The sequence below is a fragment of the Topomyia yanbarensis genome, chromosome 1 (genome assembly GCF_030247195.1).
Source record: "Topomyia yanbarensis strain Yona2022 chromosome 1, ASM3024719v1, whole genome shotgun sequence".
Classification (NCBI taxonomy): Eukaryota; Metazoa; Arthropoda; class Insecta; order Diptera; family Culicidae; genus Topomyia; species Topomyia yanbarensis.
In genome coordinates, this window is record NC_080670.1 from 26,195,876 (window position 1) to 26,218,175 (window position 22,300).

Consider the following 22,300-nt stretch of genomic DNA (forward strand, 5'->3'; position numbering starts at 1 on the left):
TCTGAATCGGTAAATACCCCCTTATTCGCACTTAGTATGTACGCAATGCGCTATATTAAATGTTTCTCGCATCAAAACAAGTCAAATTCCAGCATGTAAACAACATGTTCGCTTTTTATTAGCACATCAGAGAACTCATTTCATCGTTCTCTTTTCATCGTAACATGTGGTCCCGCTGGCAAGCAGCGGCTTCCATTGCATTCCCACAGAAAACACATTCCCGGAATTACTTTCTACTCATGCTAATAGCATATTTGAATTTCACACTCCACAGAGTGAAAAATTCGGGAAATATTTGACTGCTCTAGTTGCTGCTGCTGCTGATGTGATACTGTGTATGATCCAACTCTCGAAAAAAAAATGAACCAAATAGAACTTGCTCACAAAAAAGCTCCGAAACGGTTTTAAAACTATTAGCATTCGGTCTGCAGCACACCTACTACCATTGTGGTCGTAAATTTAATTCCGTACCTTGCTGCTTAACCCGTTTCTCATGAACAACGAAGGAAACACACACATATATGTGTAGAACATTTCCGGGGGAGCAGCAATCAGTTAGTTTTAGGATAACGATCCGAAAAGAACACGTTTTCCATGGTTTCCCTTTGCAATTCTTGCCTGCAATTGTGCTCTACTGTCTGTAACTGTAAAATCGAAAATTCCCACCATCCAACACTCTGTATCCCGACGGGCTGCTGCAACGTGCGAATGTGAAAATAGCATCTGTGGAGAATAATGGCTTTTCTTTGTCCCTAAAATCCGGAAGAGTAAAGACACCCCCTATCCTAAGCGGTTGATTGGAATCGAAAAGAGGTTATCCGTCCTCCGCGGCACGCGCCACCCCTTGTTACTTGTTTTCGACTGCCAAACCCACCGAAATCCTTAGGTGTGGGCAGTGCAAAGCTCTCATTTTATTTTATTTTTTGTTTTTATGGTCCCCGTTCGAGCAAACCGAGCTGCGGCAATAAGACGTCGTCCCCGGAGGATGGAGCTATGAGCGCTTGGGTTGGCGAGCCGAAAATTGGATCGCCCAGGCTTCCGGACAGGATCAAAGTAGATTTGCTGTTTCATTTCCTATACCGAAATAGCACCGGCCTATAGCTGACCCGCGGCCCGGCTGGGATGGTTCGGAACATGGTGCAGCAAACAGTGCAGATCCTTTTTACGCGCCGCCGTGATTCCTGCTCGTTAATTTTCTTCCCAAGCCGAAGACATGCCATGAATGCTGAAACGTAAAAAAAAACCCTTAGTCTGTGGGGTAGGGGTAGTTAAGGGTGAAAATGTATCACACAAAAAAATCTTCAAAATTACAGCGGCAGAAAGCGATCGGTCTTAACGACTAAAGGAAATCAAATTTCCTTCCCGTGGGACCGCGTAGGGTTCGTTAAATGCCTTTGTCGAGAGTACAAAAAAAAATCTGACGGAGTTTGCGTATGTTATTTATATGATACGGTTTGATGGGCTTTCTGAGAAAAAGTACAGTGCTGGAAGGTAGAATCAGGGGACGGGAACTTACGTTTTTACGTTAGGTAAAAATATGTTGTTTATCTCATATAGCCTGTTTTAGAAGGCTACCGTGTGGATTCCGTAATATGAAACACACCACGAACTCCAAGGGTTAGAATCTAAATATAATACTTTACGAGCTTCGACAACTTCCCGGTAGGTCTGTTACCACTAATTTGTTGGATCTAAGTTCTCCGAGTTCTTTGATGTGCTAATAAAATGCGAACATTTTTTGACTTGTTTTGACGAGTACTGACTGTCTGTTTACTACGGAAGAAGAGGCGCAGGTCGATCTTATCTACACTGACTTGAAAGCTGCTTGTGATAAAATTGGTTAAAAAGTTCTACTGAATAAATTGTAGCGACTTGTAACCTCGAGTAGACTGGTGATAGAAATGTCATCATACCTGACTAACCAAGTGTTACGTGTTCGAGCGCTTTTCCCCTAATTACCGACATATCTACGTCCCGCAGGGAAGTAACTTTGGCCTACGCGCCGCCGGTAGGTAGGATGTTTGAGGCCAGCGCGCTCGCGGTTCGTCCTAGATGGCTTCAAAAATATTAGCATCCTTCAGGAACGCGAGCAATGTCTCTTTCTGTACTGAGTCGTTCGCTAGTGTGTCCCGAATCGAGGAGGACAAGTTATGGAGTCGTCGCAAGCCTTCCCGACCGACAGTTTGGGAGTTGGTGTTCTACCGTGTGTCTTGTATCGCAAGTCGGGTACATTGGAGGGTTGACGAGGGTATGGGTGATCTTTGTGTGTCCCACCCGTAGGCGCGAGAGTATTCTTTGTTCCCTCTGGTTTTCGCAGGCAGTCCACTTCTCGAGATCTCTTTTTACCTTCAGAGGGTAGCTTCGAAGGTTTCGACGGCGCCGGTGGCTGAGTGGTAAGCGTGACCGTCACTCATTCCAGTTGGTCTGGGTTCAGGTCATTGAGATTTTCTAAGGTGAAAAAATCTGTGGTCACGTCTTCCTTCGGAAGGGAAATAAAGTCGTTGGTCCCCGGCCCAAGAGTTGATGGATCGATATCTAGTCCAGATAGTGGAGTCACCTCTCTGGCGACGATAATGAAGAGAAGTAGAATCCAGCTTCTATACTTACTAACAAACATCGTCCTCCCGTGATACTTGTGGTGTGCGCAGTAGTATATACGGCCTCTAACAAAATCAAGTATCGGACTAACATACCTTCCTTTTCCTTCCGCGATCTACGTTGGGACCTGGCCGGCGCCAGTATTGATCAATAAATCAGTTAAGCATTACCAGGAGTTGCACATTGAAAGATGGTTTGGTTACTACCAGGCATAATTATCTACTGATTCCCTGTGCTACTTCAGCTAGTCCAGATCAATAACGTAGTCAGGGGTGGTCGCACAATCTCAAACCTTGAATGCCCTAATAATGTCGGATGATGAGACCTCTTTGGAAAACAGAATGCGTGAATGACGGCCGAGTGCGACCAAACGGTCAGCCTCCTTGTTACCGCGGATTCCACTGTGCCCGGGAACCCAGCATATAGTGGTCAACGGGTCGCACGATTGCTCTATGACTTGAACGCTGGAGGGCTTGGACTCCCCTGATTCCAGTGCTTTGAAAACTTTAAGAGGGAATCGGAGAAAATCGCAGCCGGAGTATCTTCAGGTTTCTTGATGATGGCAATAACGGCGACGGCTGCTTCTGCGGAGAAAACTGAGCAAACAAAGGGTATACGACAGGAGAGGCCCTCTACAATTCCGCTCACACTCGCCCTCGCTAAGATTCGAGCTGGCAGTGTAACTAGGCAGGAGATTAGGGTATTTGCGGGTACCATTTGGAGGAATTTAGCTCTGAGAGTACTCGGAGGGCGGATACAGCCGGGTTGCTGTCAAAGTTTGGGCCACGGTCATGCCATGCGCGGTTGCGGACCCGATGCAGCTGTTTGTTTGTATTGGCAAATATCGTATGGATGTCCATGGCTGTCCGTAGCAGGTGACATTCATTATGGATGTCCATGGCTATCTGTAGCAGGTGACATTCATTACCAGATGTTTTTCTAAGAAGCCCACGGCTCGTTTCAGGACCGCTACCACCAGTGCCCAGCGGCAGGGAAGTACGCCGATCTCAACGCAGGCGGCTTCGGTGGGAGTGCTGGGCAGTAGATTCAAAGCCAGTGTGACTGCTCGGTGATACAGCGGTGATAAAATATCTACTAAGCCCTCCCAATTGCGACTAGTTATTGCGAGGCCGCAAAACAGGCGACTGTGGATGAGGGCCAGGTTGATGTTGAGTGCGGTTAGCATATTCCAGTGGATAGTACGGGCGGATGATAGTACGCAGCAGGCCGATGAACACGTTTTCCGGGAGATTAGAGCTAGAGAAGGATAGGATAATCAGTTGTGTATTGATCGGTGTACCATCAAGCATTTTTGTTATACGTCGAACACTCGTAACCCCCTGAGCCTTGAGTTCTTCCAGGAGTCTGGCCACTTCAATGTCTTTGGTGTCAGAGTCGTATTCTGTACTATGCTGAGTGTTGAATGCGAGATAACCTGCACTTTTTGGCCGCCTATAAGCTGGTCCAGCTTCTGAAGGGACACGGAGGCTTTCTTAGATCGGGTTCTAAGGACATATCGACGGATTCCCTTGTTGCGCTCACTAGGTTTCTTGGGTCGATTCCTAGCACTGCCTGTACCAATTTCATAATGAGGAAGGGATCAGCTGAGCGACGTTGTTCTTCGTTTCCTGGCTAGTTGACGGCATGCAGTAATAGCGTCTGCTGGTCTATTTTGTCCCCAGAATTAATATAGCCGGGAAGAGATCGATTGAGGGGGTGGGGGGGGTGGTAGGTAGGGGATCGTTTGATAAATGACCTCTAATGTCGAGGCATGTTTACATTGCCTTCGTCAATGCCCTTCTTTTCAATTAGCCGAATTTCGACATCTTCTCATCAAGATCCGACACTGTCTAACTGTATGGCGAGTTCCAGCCGACCATGGGAAAGCCCGGTTTGAACGTTTCATCAGTCACAGCTTCTAAATGCTGTTTTATCAGTTTTGATGTATATTCCCAGAGCTGACGCTTTGTCGCATTCAAACATGGTGGTACACAACTTTGTTTTTTGGGTTGGTGCCTCATATTGATGGCTCTGCCCGAGATTGGCGGAAAATTGCCAATGATCTGTGCTTCAACAATATGGATATTCTCGTAATGGGTTTGATGAGTAGATGCCAGAGGACGTTCCTTGGCGCGATTTCAAAATTCAGAATGACGACTTCCGGCTAGCGAAATTTACGATAAGTCCATCAATATGAATATTTGCGAAATGGGATGGACTAGGGTTGGCACTATTTTTCAAAAAAAAACCTAATCCAACTAAGAAAGGTCTGGTAAAATCTGTCACTTGATAGTACATTTTAGTCTTCACAGAAGCTCATCAATCGCGTTTTATTAAATTAGGGAAAATGTGACCCAGATTTATAAAATTCGTGTGTATCAACTGCAATAATATAGAGATCTAGCAGAATGAGAGGTTTGTGAGTCTGTCTGAAAGCTGCAGAAAACTTTGGCTGTGTCAGATAAATCTGGCATAGTGGCATCCCTAGTCTTGAAGAGTAGATGCGAGAAGTTGATGTTTGACGCCATTTTGAAATAAATGATGGCGACTTCCAGTTTAGCTAATCATTTTTTTATTCTTTCCTCAATTTTAGTATTTTCGGAATGGGCTTGATGAGTAGATGCAAGATGTCGATGTTTGACACCATTTTTTGAATCCAAGATGAAGACTTCCAGACCAGCAAAATTCTCGTTAAACCAATATGAATATTTGAGAAATGGGCTTGACAGCTAGATGCCAGAGGTCAATTTTCTGACGCCACTTTGAAATCCAAGATGGCGACTCACGATGCAACAAAATTCGCTTTAACTCAAACAATAGGGGTATTTTCAGGACAGGCTGGGCGAAAATTTGCTAATTTCGTTGAATTCTCCCGTTACAGCAAATATTAAATTCACTTTAGGAGTAAAAGTACCGTCCGTACCAACTTCATAGCTTTTATTGGCAATCTTCACCAGAGCGGAACCGCTGCTCCTTCAAAAGCGATAAAAGTTGTTGTTTGTGCGCCGGCTATTTTCCCACACACTTTCACCACTCGCCGCGCTAAACTAGGTATTAACACGTTACTTGGCTGAGTTGTTTGCATGTGAAAAGAAGGTGGCGCGATGATATTAAACGCACCCTCTTAGCAAAATGGTATATAAAATTTCGTGCTTTTGTATGGTTTTATGAAGGAAGTTCGTTGATGTTCTTGAAAGCAACTCATGGATAGAGTAAAATTTGATATTCAGCGTTTTGATCAGTTTGTTGGTTAATATTGACGCTTTTGTCTTGATGTATATATAATACGTGGCGATATATCGGTTTTTCGTTATAAAGTCAGGTTCTGAATTATTATTGAATAATTAAGTTTGTTTTTTAGCTTTTCGGATTCTTCTCATCAGTAACTACCACCAACTTAATGCTAGTTAGATGAGTACCAACCAGCATGAAATTAGCGCTCGTTAGATGATAAAATCCAAAAGTCACACGTCTTGCATGAACGCCTAAACAACTAGCTTATATGAGGAATGTCTCGCTGGTAAGCGCAGAAGTTCTCGTTTGCTGATTAAAAATTTGAGATGAAACCGTATTTTGGTATGAGAACCAAACGCCTGGAGCTATGCAAAAATACCGAAACGGGGAAATCTTTTTGGACTGGACCCATTTTTTTGTGCATGAACACAACACCTAACGTAAAGTTTGCATTTTTTAGACAACCAAATTTTATATTAGGTATTGTGTCCTCATGCACAAAAAAATAGTCTAGCTAAAAAAATTTGCCGTATGAAAATTTTTGCATGTTGAAAATTGCTTGTGGCTAGATGAATGAAAGAATGGTTAAATTTTCGCAGCCTAAAAAAAGTCTCAAAGCCTACACGAACGCTCTGATACGTCCGGTCAACCGCACAATCTGAGCTAGAACTTTTTCGGACACGAGCGCCCCCAGGCGTCCTGTCGGCGCACCATTGATTTGCCCAACCAGGACAAATGGAGCAACGGCTACTACAACGTAAGATAACGGAGCCGATGATTATCACGCATTACATCCATTCGTCATTCCGCCCCTAATGCTAGATCCATCTGACAATGCGGGAGCTCAGCAGAACCGATCCAATCAGTTCCATTGGGACGTGACACAAAAATCTCCCGCATCGATAGCAGCATATAAATTGGTCACGGATGCCCAATTAGCTGCTTCATGCCAATTGGGACAAATTATAAATAATCTAGCTTACCGTGAATGGGTGACTTTAGTCAGTGCGGAATCAGGTGTTAGGCTCTCCCTCTGACCCATCTCTTTCACGTGTTTTTTGTTTCATTTATCCACCATAATTACCGTTAAGCTCGGCCAGGGTAATGATAATTGCTTTTTGAGCTAGTAACGCATTCAACCATCACGGTCCGGGAGACCATAGCGGCAAAGTACGTCAGTGTTAACGAAAGTTCCCCCCCACGTATTACGCTGTACGCAAATCCCTTCCAACTACGAGCGTATTTAAAACTGTTTATCGACCAAACGGACAGCAGCCCCAAACGTCTACTTCCGGGTTAATGATATCGGCCAGCAAACCCCCGGTCGATGCCAAATCTGCGGAGGATCTTTTTTTTAATGTTACATCTACCTTTCACAAGCGGGAAAAAGTTTAACCATTAAAAACTTTATCCGATTGCGTGCTTTTCCCTTCCTATCGAATTAATTAATCCTGCCTACTGACGGAGTGTTTCTTTCTCGCTCTTACCTTGCAGTATAACATAAAGAAAAAGGAGGAAGTGGTCGAGATGGCACCCCAGGAGGAACCCAACCCGCTGATGCGGAAAAAGAAAACGCCGGAAGAGCTGGCGGCCGAGGCGGAACAGGAGGATCTGGACGACTTCACGAGTAAGTATTTCGGCTGGATGCGTCGGATGGCCTGCTGGAAGTAGTTGGGCTGTTGGAGGCACAGTGCGTGCCCATGCTACATGTGTTCGAGAATATAATAACTCACAAAAACACGATATCCATCAAACCAGCGATATTATGCGATTGAGACAAATGTGACACTTACACTTTTACTAACTAGATATTTTAATGAATATATATATTCTCGAAACAAGAACATAACCTGCGACGATGAATACCTCTTACGATGGAATCCATTGACAATACATCCTATCCTTCCATGTATACATAAACGATAAGGTTCAAATAAAAGTATGCGTTTTGTATAGTTTTTGTTTTTTTTCTGTTTTCTCCTTTTGTAGAAAATAGTTGTTTTTAATTAGCTATAACATTGAGCATCTACCCATTTAAAACAGATGTAAGATGAATAACTAGAAATAGAACATTATTTATCAGTACATTAGATAGGATTGATAATATTTACACTTCGAACTGATAATTTCATTCAAATTAATAAAAACATTTTTAACAAGGATACTACTGCAAGACACTTACGGTTTTCTGTTTTTTCTACTGACCTACGAATTAACTTGTGGAATGTACGAAACGTAGAAATTACATATACATAATTGATTTTTTATATCTATCGTGTACGCTCAATTCGGCAAACTACGAGACGTTTGTTTGACAGTTCAGCGGTGGGCAGTGATGTACCGATGGGAAAAAATCCATCTTCCCGGGTTTTTATTTTTGGGTTTTAACCGGGTTTTTTCCCAAATCATTTTAACCCACAAATCTCCGATCAACATGGGGAACGTGCCATTTGAGCCAGACGCTACTGAAGCGCGACTTCCGGAGGGTTAAAGAATCTTGCATTTACATTTGAGAGACCGAAAATAAAAGTCGCAAGGATAAAACATACTTTGTAGAACTCACTCCAGATATCTTAGCATGTAAAGATCGAATATAAACATCAAGCGTAAAAATCGGACAGAGATCCTTGAGCATGAGAATCGCTTAGAATATTCTCACCCGAAAAAGCCGGCAAGTATGAACCTCCAGTATAATTCGCTCACAGGAAATTCCGTACAACGTTACATTCAAGATTAAAAGTTGGATAAAGAAAAGTCCTTTGTAAAAACCGGATATACTTTTTTACGGTTTTTATTCTATATGACATAATCTAAAAGCTCCTGTCCGATTTTGAAACTTGAAGTTCAAATCCAATTTTCACATTCTAGTATATTTATAACGGGTTTTACGACTTTAATTTCGGTCCATTCCATATTCCAACTTGTTTCATATAATACTGGGAACAATAGTCATTGTTACTCTGACTAGTGAAAATTAGAATAATCGTGTGATGCCAAAACTACTTTTATTCTGCTTGTTACTCATTTTAGGGTTTGCTATACTTTTAGCGAAATAAGGTAGGTATTCACATAAAATTTAGAAAATACCTATTTAGTTCGGTGAAAAGTAAAAGTGAGTAATATGCAAAAAAGGGAGTGGCCTTGACATTCGTATGAACATGAAAAAATGTTTAGTACGTTTAGGTGCATTCACAGTAAGAAACGCAGCCCAAAACGTCTTGAAAAATTTAATCACTTATTTAACAACAATATTTGTAAAGAAATGTTGGATCACCGCTATAATATTGATTCAATCGAGGAAAATCATTCAGAATTCATATACATGCAAAACTTTATGACAATAATGCTCATAAATAAAATAAAAATGTTTGAATAACAATACATTAATGTTCAATTACTAAAATATCAAAAAATTGCAAAAAACCCAATCTTCCCGCGAAAAAACTGTTTTAACCGGGAAAAATCTTGGGTTTTTCCCCCAAAATTATAAAAACCCGATTTGGTATATCACTGGACACGTTACATAACACAAACACTACATCAAAACCTGGTGTAAAACAGTAAGCAAAGACGACAAAAGTAAATCTGATTGTTTTCAACCAAAAAAACTGCATTAGTATTTGTGAGACCGCTCGACAAGAACTCAATTGGCTCAAGATTGGTTGAGTTTTCTTGACTTTAACACTGATAGAAACTATTAACTTCACTTCTCTAATAGTTCAGAGAGCTTGTTTACTTGAACTTCGAAAATTTTTGATTCCACCCAGTACAAGAAACTTGGTTCAAATTGGTTTTAAACAGCAGGTAAACAAACTTGGTGAACTTTCATTTTGAAGTTTAACTTATTTCTAACGTTTTCGTATAGAGGCCCTGTTTCCAAATTTTCGGACGGAATTTCACCCGAGTTTTTGAAAGTGAATGCCTGCTATTGTACTGAATGAAAACATTAGATTTTTGCGCTTTCTGATTGGAAATATGTACAACAATTTTGTAACTAATTCTGTAGAATGTACACGTACTGAAAATAACAAAAATAATGGATTTCGTGAAAGCAGTTATCATTTGTACCATTATTGGTCCGTTCAATTCGATTACAGTCGTGATAAGCTGGTTGGCCACTTTTTAACTGGACCGCTTTTAGTTGGACCAACTAAAAAGCATCTGAATGTCAAAATCCCCTGTCAAATTCACTTTGACAATCAAGTTGACATAAATTAGAGTAGATGCATTTTCGGCCAGACTAGCTCATCCTCTTTGACAATGGAAGTAAACTATTTTTGTTCGATGGCCGGGCTCTTTAGCTTGGAACGTAAACTGAACCAAGTGCAAAACCGAGGGTCGTATGCGAGTTTGGCGTCAGTCGTGTATTACACTTGTGCTAGCTACACCAGGTGTGAAGGCGTTGAATTAAGTTTTTCTTTGTTGGCATGTGAAACGATGCAGAAAAAAAACAACCAGATCTTTTCAGAGCGAGCATTGCATTCGTATGAATAGTTTTGATTTGATATTCTATCTCTTTCCTTCGTTGGTTTATCACATTATTTATGCTTGTGTGTGCGTTGGGCTGGTAATTCTCGATTTGTAGTTACCCTGCGTAATGAGCCGTTTGGTACACACATCGCAGCTCCTCACAGGTTGTATTCAAACTCAATGGGATCTTTTTTTCCTAGGGAACGATATAACAAAACATTTCGCAGGATTCAGAATCATTCGGTTGTTTTGTTGAAAGTGCTAAATTGCTGCTGCAAATAGAGTGCATATGTTCGGTTATTAATTCTGTTGAAGATTTTTAGCTCATCCGCATATTTCAGCTGATAGTTCACATCATTTAAATAGAGAGTGAATATGAGTGGTCCGAGGTGACTTCCTTGCGGAATACCAGACGTAACGTACAACAATATGTAGTCGGTATCATATATGTTCACACTGAGCTGACGGCCAATGAGATAAGATTGGAACCCTCGGAGGAGTGATCCACTGAAACCAAATTTTGCCAATATATAACATCAGTTTGTGGATTTGCGCCAAATCCTTCCGATACAAAAGAGGTTAGAAATAGAAAATTCGTCATCGTCGATGGGTACAAATCCCTGTTGGTCTTACGTAATATATTCCTTATAGTGAAAAAACACGACTAACTCAAAGAGTTTGGAAACGACACAGAGAGTAGAAATCCCTCGATTTTTTGTGAACTAGAAAGATGAAAGCTGTTTTGCACAATTGAAGAACAATCGCGGTTGTGAGTGAAATTCTGAACAGTTAACAGAATGGTTCCACCAAACCGGAGATACATATTGGTCAGTTCGTCGATTATTTACCTAAGGGACACGACGATCGATAAAGTTGTAGAATGTTTCAGCGACGAAATCCACAACTTCCTTGCTTAGTATCCACAGTATCTCAGTTGATGGTCTGTAAAATGTTCAAACTGTTGCTAAAGTCGGCCGCTTGTAATTGTAACACCCGGTGGGCATGTGGTTCAAAAAGCTCATGGGCGGTCCTTCTTGGAGTGTGAAATTTAAAGGCGGATGGTGGCGAACATACTTTACAAGCGGAATCAGGAAGGTGGAAGTATGCGGCGATTGAATTTTAGCATTAACAAAGCGTAGATCCAAAATCTGGTCGTTCTCGTTCGTGGTGGTGTTGATCTACAGAAGTGTGGCTGTATTATAGCGCCAAAAGAGTAATACTGCCAGGATGCAAAACAGATTCTTCGGGATCGGGATGAAGAAATCCGGTACGAGTGGATCGGTACTTTATTGCAGAAAGATTAAAATCGCCTAAAATCACAATTTTTTCAGCGAGTGGTGACATCGCAGCAACTGAAGCCAATGATTCTGTATAAGCATCAACTGGCGCAGTGTCACGAATTTTGAGAAAGGGAAAATAAGCCACACATATAATCTGTCATTGCCACCCACACTTGTCCGATGCTGCTCCAAGCAACATTTGCTATATGTTGAACTTATAATCCACGACGCACTGCGATCAAAACACCGCCACCGCAGGATTTGTGGTGTTGAGGGGGTTACGATCACATCTGAGAACCTCGCAGTCAGAGTAAATCACCTGGCTGGAAAGTGTCTGATCATCGAGCCATGTTTTTGTCAATGCGGTAATGTCGTAATAGCAGTTCGAGGAAGCTAGGTGATAGGAATTGATACCACCTACATTTTGATAATATAAATGGATGGACGATGATTTCGGGTACGGAAGGTTGACCGGCAATTCTTCATGATTAGTTTTGCTGGAAGGCACGCCGTGCTGACAGGGATCACCGTTATCGGCTAAACGTACGAGTAAATTCCATGAATTCGTGGTGTCATGCAAGGTGGTTTGATGCAAGTTCAAGCGCTCTCTAAATACAAACGATCGTAGAAGTTTTTCTAACTCACGAATAAGTTTTTCTGATTCTTCCATGCCATATTCAGGAAGTTTCCTGTTGAGGACTGGCGGCAACGACTTATTAATTGACGGTCGGAAGCATTCGAGTTAGAACAAACAGTTCTATCCGGGAAAATGGTTGATTTATCAACATTATACATAAAATACCTGCCAGAGAGACCACTTCTAGACACAAGGCTGGAACACTGGAAACACTGCTGACTGCAAGAGACATGACTGTGTTGAGAGGATTAAGGGATTCTATATTGCTGTATATAGCGTCCTGGTAGCCGTTGATCATCAGGCGAATTGTCGGTTCGTGGCCTCAAAAAACTGCTGTTTGCGATGAATTTATCCTAACCGAATTGTTTTCCGAAACCTCTGCTTCCCACCAGTAGAACGTTCTTGCCGATAGTCGATGAACTCCTGAAAATACGTCCCATCCAGCCAGGTTTCAGCATTGGGTGCCAGTTCACGAAGATGAGGGTCACGGATAAACACCAATTTTGAAGCAAATGAAGTTCGCTAAGCGCTCAAAATTGCTGCCATTTTCACTAACTTCTTCACTTCCACCGGATCGTTCGTCGAAAGGCGCTCCATAACCATAGCCCCGCTCCCATCCTCGGAAACGGAAAACGGTGGTAGCAATTCACGATAAATAGACCTAGCATTTACTAGTGACGGTTTAAATAATGATTATCGGGGCCTATTTTTGCATCAACCTTCTTCTTGCCACAGGTTTTATTGGAGACATCGGGTTTAGTAATCAATTTATTGTCCTCTGTCTCGCGAGCACGTTTGGCTCCGGATCGTTTTGGGACGGACCATGATGTGGAAGCTCTAAGATGATTTTGCTAGCTTTTCAGAGCAGCGTGCACTCAGTGCACTAGCGCGACTGCCGGAAGGAATCGGTTGTTGCAGTTGAGCTGAAATACATACTAAAACTATTCAGGATTCCCAACCGGTTCCGAAATGGTTTGAATGGGACGTAGAACTATAACTCAACATTCGCTATGGTAAAATATAGTTGGAAAATAATGGAATTATGGAATCATATTCAATGTTAAAGAACAGTTGAAAACCAGGATGAAAGTAAATTTCTAATTTAATATTATTATTCGCCGGTGAGTAAGGAAGTAAGTGTCTTGCAGTAAACAATCTTCATTGATGAGAGGATCTATTGGAAAGAAACTGAATTTGTATTATTTTGTTTTTCGCACTTTATTTCCTCCAACCAGCCATTTGAACATACTCTAGCAACACAGTAACTTACCCTCGCTTAATTTCTCTCTTGTAATCTACCATCTAAACTGACACTTCTTTTTATTTCTGACGCAATGATTTCGCCATACCACAATCCGGTTGCCCAAAATAAAAAAAAACAAACCGCAATCATGTTCACCATTCGAACATCCCCAAACAAACGAATATCGTCATTCTCGAAATTCAAACCAATCCCCTCACCTCTTGTAGATGGCGACCCGTCAAGCGGTAATAGAAGTAAGTAGCAAGATATTGTGTAATGTATCCACTTTCAAAAGTTCAAGTAAAATGCTACATTTGCCACACACAAAAAAAAATTAATAATCGTACTACACTCAGAACATGACCGTTGTTTTTTCCTCCTCTAAGTCGTAAGTGTTAGATGGTTCCTGTAGCAAATAAGCGGTACACGAAGGGTCTTTCACCCTTTAAACCAAGCTTACCTAAAGTATATCCTTTATATGAATAAATAGAGTCGTGCTGCCTATGGTGTTCGTTAACAGACAATGTTAATTGTTATTGTTAAAGCAACAGTATTATTTGACTCCACACGCAAATAATACAGTAAAGTTATCTTTCTCTCCATCTCTCTTTCTCTTTCAAACGCTTCTCCTATCTCTATCTATGTTATGTATCGTTGTTACAACAAAAAATAATACGAAACAAATACAAAAGCATACATTCCATGGTGTATTTGATGTTGAAACATTCCAATAACAATTCACAACCACTCTCTGTAGTAGATTATGAACTCCAAACCTTCAAACCACAAACAGAAAACAAATGCTTCCAGACAGTGCTACCCTCAAAAACAGCAAACTATCCAAACAGCTGCCGATCAATTTGTCACTTCACATTCTGCTCCCATCAACACTAATCAGCAAACAATCCTTCTTACAACAAATATAGCTCAAAGAAAGTGCGGCCCTTGATGTTCACCACTTTTCCAGCCCTAAAAATAGCACCAAATAAGTATATATGTGTAACGTAATTGATTTCGCTGTAACACGCAATGGAGAGAAGAAAAAAAAGAAGTTTCTCACGTTCTATTCAGCTTCCTGTGCTTCCGTCTTCTGTTTTAATTATCGCGATTAGTGCTTTTCCATTCTCTAACTGAAACCACGCAATCACGTCCGTCGTCACGAGAGTCGTATCAAAACGAAAGAGAAAGAGAGCCCCAACCCGCCCGCAAACACACGCACATTTGCGAAATTTGACAGCCGGCGCATTCCAAACTAACCGACGATGGCAGCACTTTCTTTGAAAGTGGTCATTCTTCCCAATATCGTTTCTACATACGGCTTTTGCTATTTACCACCACCTGTTAGCTTTGGTCCTTTGTCTACCCTTCCTGTCGCCTCCCGATCAGAGGTGTGCCAATTAATCACTCACAATGATCCGGCACATCTTTGACCTACCCCCGGTCAAACCATTCGGAATTTGATTCGGTATCCTGAACGGAGTCGGAATCGGTTGTTGCAATTCAGCTGGAATCCATACTGTGAATCCTTTCAGAATTCCGAACCGGTTCCGGAATGGGTTTAACTGGAACTGAGAATACTTAGCTCTTAATTTATATTTGTCCCCCTATATTTACCCAACACGAAAAGAACACTTCTGAGAAAAACGAAAAACAAAGCAACCCTCATAAACATACAAACACATTTATCGCAAACAGAGACAGCCACGAGTGAACAGACAATTTGACAATCAACAAACATCCAACAATTAAGTCACTCTCGAAAGAAATAAGCAGCAAAGGAGGGGAACACTTTCAGCCTCTACGACGCCCTCTTGCAAGGCGTTTATGGATGGAGTAAACTCCGTTTCCGGGACACTCCTACCGACTGACGTGTCTTTTTTGACACAGAACTGGGTTGAGAACAATCCCACATTTGTCACAAGCAAGAATGGATAGGCGATGTTCGCTTTTGTCAAAACACGTTACCATTGTTGTTGCCAAAGAGAATAGTGAAAGAGACGCAGAGTGAAAATCAGTCAAAACGGCAACACTCCCTTTACGATGATTTCAACACTAGAATTTGGCAACCGTTTCCAAAGGCAGCACTTTAAATGACTCCTATTATATTTTGAAAACAAACCTTTTGTCGATCGTTGAATTTGTATATCAAACGATGTGCATTTCGAAACAAAGAGATGAAATAATTCTAAAACTTGTTTTTACTCATACATAGACTCTAGAATGCACCTTACAATCACGATTGCACTAAATTCTGACGAAAATTCAAATTTTTTTTGATAGATTTACAATACTTATTTCCTCCAACTCAGGCATGAGTAATGTTTATTTACATTGCACGATTGGTCTGCTCAATAAGGTATTTTTGGCTTCACACTATTCGTCTCTTTTCCTATTCTCTTTGGTTGTTGCGATTTTTAGCGAATGGCTCCATCTATCAAGCAACGCGGCAAGCGTGGAACGTGTGGGCAGAGTCGCACAGACACGCTCGCAGCAACTGCAAGCCCTCTAATTGAATGTCACGCAAACAGTCTATTCGCTGTCACTACTTCGGACAGTGCTGGGTAAACAAAATCACGGCGGCTTGACCAGTGATTTTCCCGATAAGGGTCATGTAATGAAGTTCAATTATGGCAGCAACATGAACGGTACAGTTGCGCGCGGGGTGTGTCTTTTAGGACATCCGCTGTCAAAGCGAACAGTTCAGTTGGATCGGAACGAAAGCGGTTAAACAGATAGCAAACATTTAGGTTCGTGTTAAGGGTTGTGTTTGAAACACATTAAGCAAACATTTGTGGGTACCGCAGCGATCGACGCTATGCAGTTGAACGTTATAATGTCAAACAATATTTAGCAAACAATATGTAACAAAAGTTTGAAATACGCAGCTCACCTGGGATCGAGTCCCAACCCCGTCGATTTTTCTTAAATCTAACCCGAAAAGAGGCGAATAACCATAAGGTTAAAACCTCGATAATCCAAAAAATAGTCTAAACGTCTATTATCTGTGAAGATTATAAGAGAGCAAAGTGTTTTTATACTTCTCTCAATTCTGATGACAAGCAGTTCAAAAAATTATGTGATTCTAAAATGTGCGTGCACCCTTTTTAACTGTAAAATACAATACCTTTACCCACATATATAATTCGTTACGTTTGCAATCTGCGATCTGTCTTTATTTTCTAATACACCTATCAGGTGTAATAACAACGTTCATGTATACCAATTTAAACAAATTTAACTCAAAAACATGAACGAGCATACTAAACAGCGGTGTGTTATATATGTTGCATAAACAAATACACTCTACGGAGAGAGTAATAAATAATAGTTATTTTTCACCCAGTACCCAATTCATACCCTGACGGGTTACACACGATACCAACGCAGCTAGAGAAATCTGTGGACGCCGTTGGGGACAATTCGATGGATTCAGCTGATTAGATCTGACTAAAACGTAACCATAATGTGATGTGATGAGGAGCGAAATTCCATGTTAGTTCCTAATTCTTAGACTTATTCGTCACAAAAATGCTGGTTTTATTGCCACAGGAACAGTTCGCTTATCAAATCATGTTTTTTTTGCAAAATAATCCCCAAAAACAAACTTTGTTTTGCCTTGCCGCTAGCAAAAGCCTAGTAGAATTTCGCATAGGTTTCATCGTCGATCAAAACACACTGCACATGAGTTTTGTCAGCGTTTGGTCGTACCGCTTACGGGGTTCAGGCCATTATTTGTTGTTTGAGGCTTTGATTGGGTAGATTACAGCCAGATGATGGATTTGCGGCAATTATTTTTTCCTCAAATCATAATTCGAGATCTAGGGGCGAGAATAGCGTAGTAAAAACGACTAAATTGAACTAAAGAAATTGTGCGGCAAAGTGAAACGAGTATTTATCATCCATTTATTGTATATGTGGTTGATTGACTTTAACAAAAATAGGACAGAAACCATACTGTAATCTAAAATTTTTTTCAGAAAATGGCTTCATCAAACCTTTCTAAACACCCATGACATGGAAAAACGGTGACCTTCATCAATATAGATTCAAGACACAAAATATTGCCGGCATAAAATAAATTAACAAGATTCCATTTTCATTAATAAAAATAGCAACACTGTTCGGAAGATTTCGGCAGGGTGAAAATGTGCGAAAACAAGAATGTCGAAGGAAAAATAAGAAGCCGATTGTCACGTCTTGTCTTGGGTAGGATCTACAGACATTTTATACACAGATTTGCGGAGACAAAAACAGTAGAACTAGCAACCATGAATATTTACTGGCATCACGGAAGATCCCATAAGCTTACCCAGTCAAAAAGGGCAAGTTGCTGGCTAGCGGGGGGCTATTTGCCAACTCGGATGCGCTAATTGCCCAACAATTTGCCAGCAATTAGGGGGCTATTTCATATGCAACATTTGGACGATTTGCCGCCGTCATTTTTTTGCCGCTCTACCCGCCCTTAAATCGCCCCTAGATCGCTCAGGGAACGCGCCATTTAATCGCCCTTAATTGCCTGATATGAAAATTAAAAATAATAATGATTTTCGGATTCACTATCTACGCACATAAATTTATCGGTACACTAGGTAATCACCACCAGACTATAGGAAGAATCGATGGTGAAATTCGTATTGCATACCAAAACTTACCATAATCTGACTTTCATTTAGACTCAGAGATCTTGTTCCACTATACTTACACACTATTCCACAATTTTCCACATTCGTTGGCCAAATTAAGTTCACTAAACAAACAAAATACAAGCGGGAACACGCCAATTGTTTAAAAAAATAATTGTAAACTTAAGCCAAACATGAACCACCATGTTTGAAAAACGCAAAACACAAACCAAGTCCATTTCAGCCGCCAGAAAATTTGTCTAAGTATTGAAATTGCCTTTAAATCGCATTCGCAAATTGCATTTTTCCTAGGGGCAATTAGCACAGGCGAGTTGAGTCAAACGTCAAACTTTTTAAATCGCCTGACCATGTGCGTCCGCATTTTTTTTGACAGGGTAGCATGGGCATCTCTCTTTACTTCCGCTCGTAATACCATCATGCAGTTTTTGACAGTCCGTTTGACTGCATTTTATGACACTTCGCTGGTCTGTGTATAAAGTGTCTGTAGTCAATACTGTGTATTGACAAAAATATTAAACGTGTAAGGGTTGCTAACTATCCAACTGTCAACTTTAACCATGCTTCAGAGGCCGTATCAAAACGATCAAATAACTCTCGACAAACTTCTGAGCAGGGCGTATAAGCCAACTGTCACATCACATAACCGCACAACTAACTCTATCCGTTTTTTATTATATTTATTTTACAACTTTGAAATCTCATCAAATTCGTCATGAAACACAAAAGGGATGGCTTCCGAACGGGTCAATTTTTTTCAGTGAGCTTCGATCCGACCCTGATGAGGCAGTAACAGAACGGCAGGATTGTAGAATTCGGGCAAATTAACATACGGATTCAGATCAGTTGTGGAAAAACACTGACGTCCTTTACTAATAGCTCACCGATAGAACCGAACGATCGCAACTCTGTGGCGTAGAAATGGGCGAGCGAATCGCGAATCGATCAAAGGAATCATCTCTTGAAAAAGAGTGAGTGAGCTACGATTCTTTTTTAAAAAGTTGCGATTCTTAAAAAAAACTGCTGTTGAGCGACTTAGGGGAATGTATAATTAAAACATTTAGAACGGTATCATTTTCGTAAAAGTTGCCTATTTCTGAGTGCATTTACCGAAGCCATTCAGTTTCAACGTCTCCTTCATTCATGTACAAGCTTACTGAAGTTTCACACAGAATCGAATGCTTTCAGTTCAGAGTCAATATAAATTAGTTCACAATCAAAAGCATTGATTTGTTATATGTGAAGGCAGAATGTGACATCGTTTAAATTTGGAGGCATAAGTTAACTGTGAACTTTTGTCTGATGTCTTTTTGCTCGATAATCCCACTCAGAGCCAGCACAGAAACAAAATTCAGTTTGAAACTGAAATGGAATTTGAACCGAAAATAACTGAATGAATGCACTGCACCGAACTAATGATGAGCCTAAAAAGATGCTAGCAAACGAAGCTGTGTACATCAATCACATAAAAATAAATAAGCGCAATGAACACACGCACACTTATTTGTATATAGAATCAAAATATCTACCCCATATCAAACAGATATTTATTTAATCTTCCCGGATCTGAATCGATCAAAAGTCGATTTTCGACTGAATTTCGAGTGAATCGAAAACGATTCGGTCACTAAACTGAATTGGTTCGCCCATCTCTTGGTGTAGCGGTAGTTGCACGAGTGTTGATTCGAATTGTTTTGAAATAGAATACTTCTAACGTTTCAATACAAAAACCCCGTTTCGAAATTTTTGGCCGAAATTTGATCCGATTTTTTTAACGTGAATATCTAATTTTGTAACTAATTCCGTAGAATGTACAATTAGTGCAAATAACAGAAATAATAAGTTTTATCAAAGCAGTAATAATCTACACCACGATTGGTCCGTACGATTCGACCGAGCGAACTAGCATTGTGAGCACGGTCCCTTTATCGTCAAATGTACTGCGACACATGTCTGAGGCTTGGTCTAGAAGAAAAATTAATCAGTTTGCGTTTTAACGCCGTAGCTGCTACAGCGTGATTGCAGTGGGCCGTCAAACGCAGATCGTTTGTTGGTCAGCTAGAGCCGTCAATATGGGTGCCCCATCAAAATCAGCGTTTCAATCAAAAATATCTTTTTACTATCTGTGAAGCTAAAAATAGAAAAATAAAGAAAAGTCGCGACTTCGTAGTTAAATTTTAATGTTTTTCTTTGCACAGATGTTTACATATGCTGTGCACAAATAGCAAAAAATATTACCTGGCATCGCTGCATTCGTCGCTTGCATGCCAAACGAGCAACATCATGACTGTAATGTCCTGACGGTATAATAAACACCGGTGACTGTGTACGAATTTGTACCTGTTTCTCTACTGCGCACAAAGTATATTGTGCGCTTTTCCCCTTTCGCGCGATTTGAAACGAACTAGTATAGTAATGCTATGGTATGATTTTAGTCGTTTACACACAATGATTTTCAATGTAAGTGGGTAGGGTGGTTTAGAATTGAGTCTAATACACTGGCAGGGTGCTGCTTGTAAGATTGCCCTGGGAAAAAATATAATTTATTTTTATGCTTGTGTGCTGAGCTGATACTTTTTATGTCAAAATGTTTTCGGTGATTTGTAGGTACCTAGGGTAGTGACCCTACTGGAACATGTGTTTCATGTTTCGGATATACGTGATGTGTTTTATCACTAAGGCATCTGATAACATACTTTTATAGGTATTTCTAAAGCACGGGCGGACTCAACTGGGTTTGTGCTTACTTGAAAACGGGGTTGGTTGGATATTTTGGTGGGTGAGTAGATTTAGTTATGTTAGAGCAGTGACCAAGAGAACGTATTGAATATTTAATTTTATCACAGGTTTGCAAGTATTATTAGTTTAAATCGATCATATTCCTTAGAGTATATTCAGCAACGTAAAATTGTATATAGGAGTTTCAAAGTAGAATTGGACAGAGAACGGTCACATCCTAAGTAGAGCATTTCACTTTTTTATTTCAAACAGTTTTGTTTCGAACTTTTAAATTGGCATATTCTGGCTTCACTTTGTTTTTTTTCCTTTGTTGTGTACATTACCACTGCGACCAGTGTTTTGATCTATTGTGGTACCTTGTTGCTTCATGTAAAATACGTTTAGAACTGTGTTTTGAATAATGAGTATTCAACACATACACTCAGCTTCGATTGACTGGGGAAAATATTTTCGTGTCAAGCAGTGACCTAAGGACACGTTCAGGAGTGGTTCAGCTCTAGGTTTTTGTTGTAAATAATAGAACTGTTAAAGAAAATGTTCATTGTTTTAAAGTACCTTCATATTCCAGCACAATGTGATGATATTTTTTTCGAATTAGGTTAAATACAATTGAGATTGTTATTTATCAAATTTGAGAAAAAAGTCATCCCCAACGATTTACTTGGAGGTTCTTATGACAATATACGGCACAATTAAGAAGTGAAAAACTTAAGTGTATTCTACTTCATTGCGGTTATGTCTCTGACATTACCCACCCATCTTTACCTTTTATCTTTTGTCCCTAACTGTTCGAAGTAGTAAATAAGCCTAAAGCTTAAAACTCATGTAAAGTAAACAAAGTTTTTTCTGAAGTGCCAAACTAGTACCCAGGTGTCGAAATCTGTCAAGTTCAATGGAAGAAAAAGCGTTGCCAGAAACTTATTATTTCCCAGACAAAGTTGATTGGGTCATAAGCCATACGCCATATAAATTAAATGAATACGGCTACACCTGTCTATAAAGCACCTTGACCCCCATCTTTTTGCTTTTTCATAAATTACGTAACGGAAAAGTTGCCATGTAACACATTGTCATAAATTTCTTTGAAGTTGCTCATGCAGACTCCATATAATGTGTCGGTTTCATTTACCCGGAGAGTTTGTGAGTCTTTATTTTCGAAATAGTGGATTATCCAGATTCCTTCACTATTCTGATTTAGACTGAAATTAAATTCACCGCCAGTCATTTTCACATAACCTCAACGGCTCAAATTGGATGCCCATTCTCCGTGCATTTACCGCAATTGCTCGTACATTCGATCCATTGCCATACTATTTAGGACAAATAGTAACTCCCCCTTTGCTACTTACGAGAGTGCTTAATTACACAGCCAAAAACACTCAAAAAAACAGACTAATAAATCTTATCTCTTCTCTCTAGCTCTTTTTCGACTAACTTCCGACTTTCCGAAAATATTTAT

At 40.4% G+C, this 22,300-nt stretch overlaps 1 protein-coding gene across 16 annotated transcripts in view; it reads left to right on the forward strand.

Moving 5' to 3' along the window:
- Nucleotides 1-22,300, forward strand: part of LOC131677135 (complexin) — a 647,935-nt gene that overhangs the window by 622,920 nt on the left and 2,715 nt on the right. For 15 of the 16 annotated variants that reach the window (XM_058956761.1, XM_058956769.1, XM_058956767.1 and 12 more), the window contains 2 exons: nucleotides 7,327-7,459; nucleotides 13,690-13,716. In XM_058956761.1, the coding sequence (XP_058812744.1) occupies nucleotides 7,327-7,459; nucleotides 13,690-13,716 (160 nt within the window). The remainder of the gene's footprint in view (nucleotides 1-7,326; nucleotides 7,460-13,689; nucleotides 13,717-22,300) is intronic. The other variant, XM_058956774.1, reaches the window with a different exon arrangement.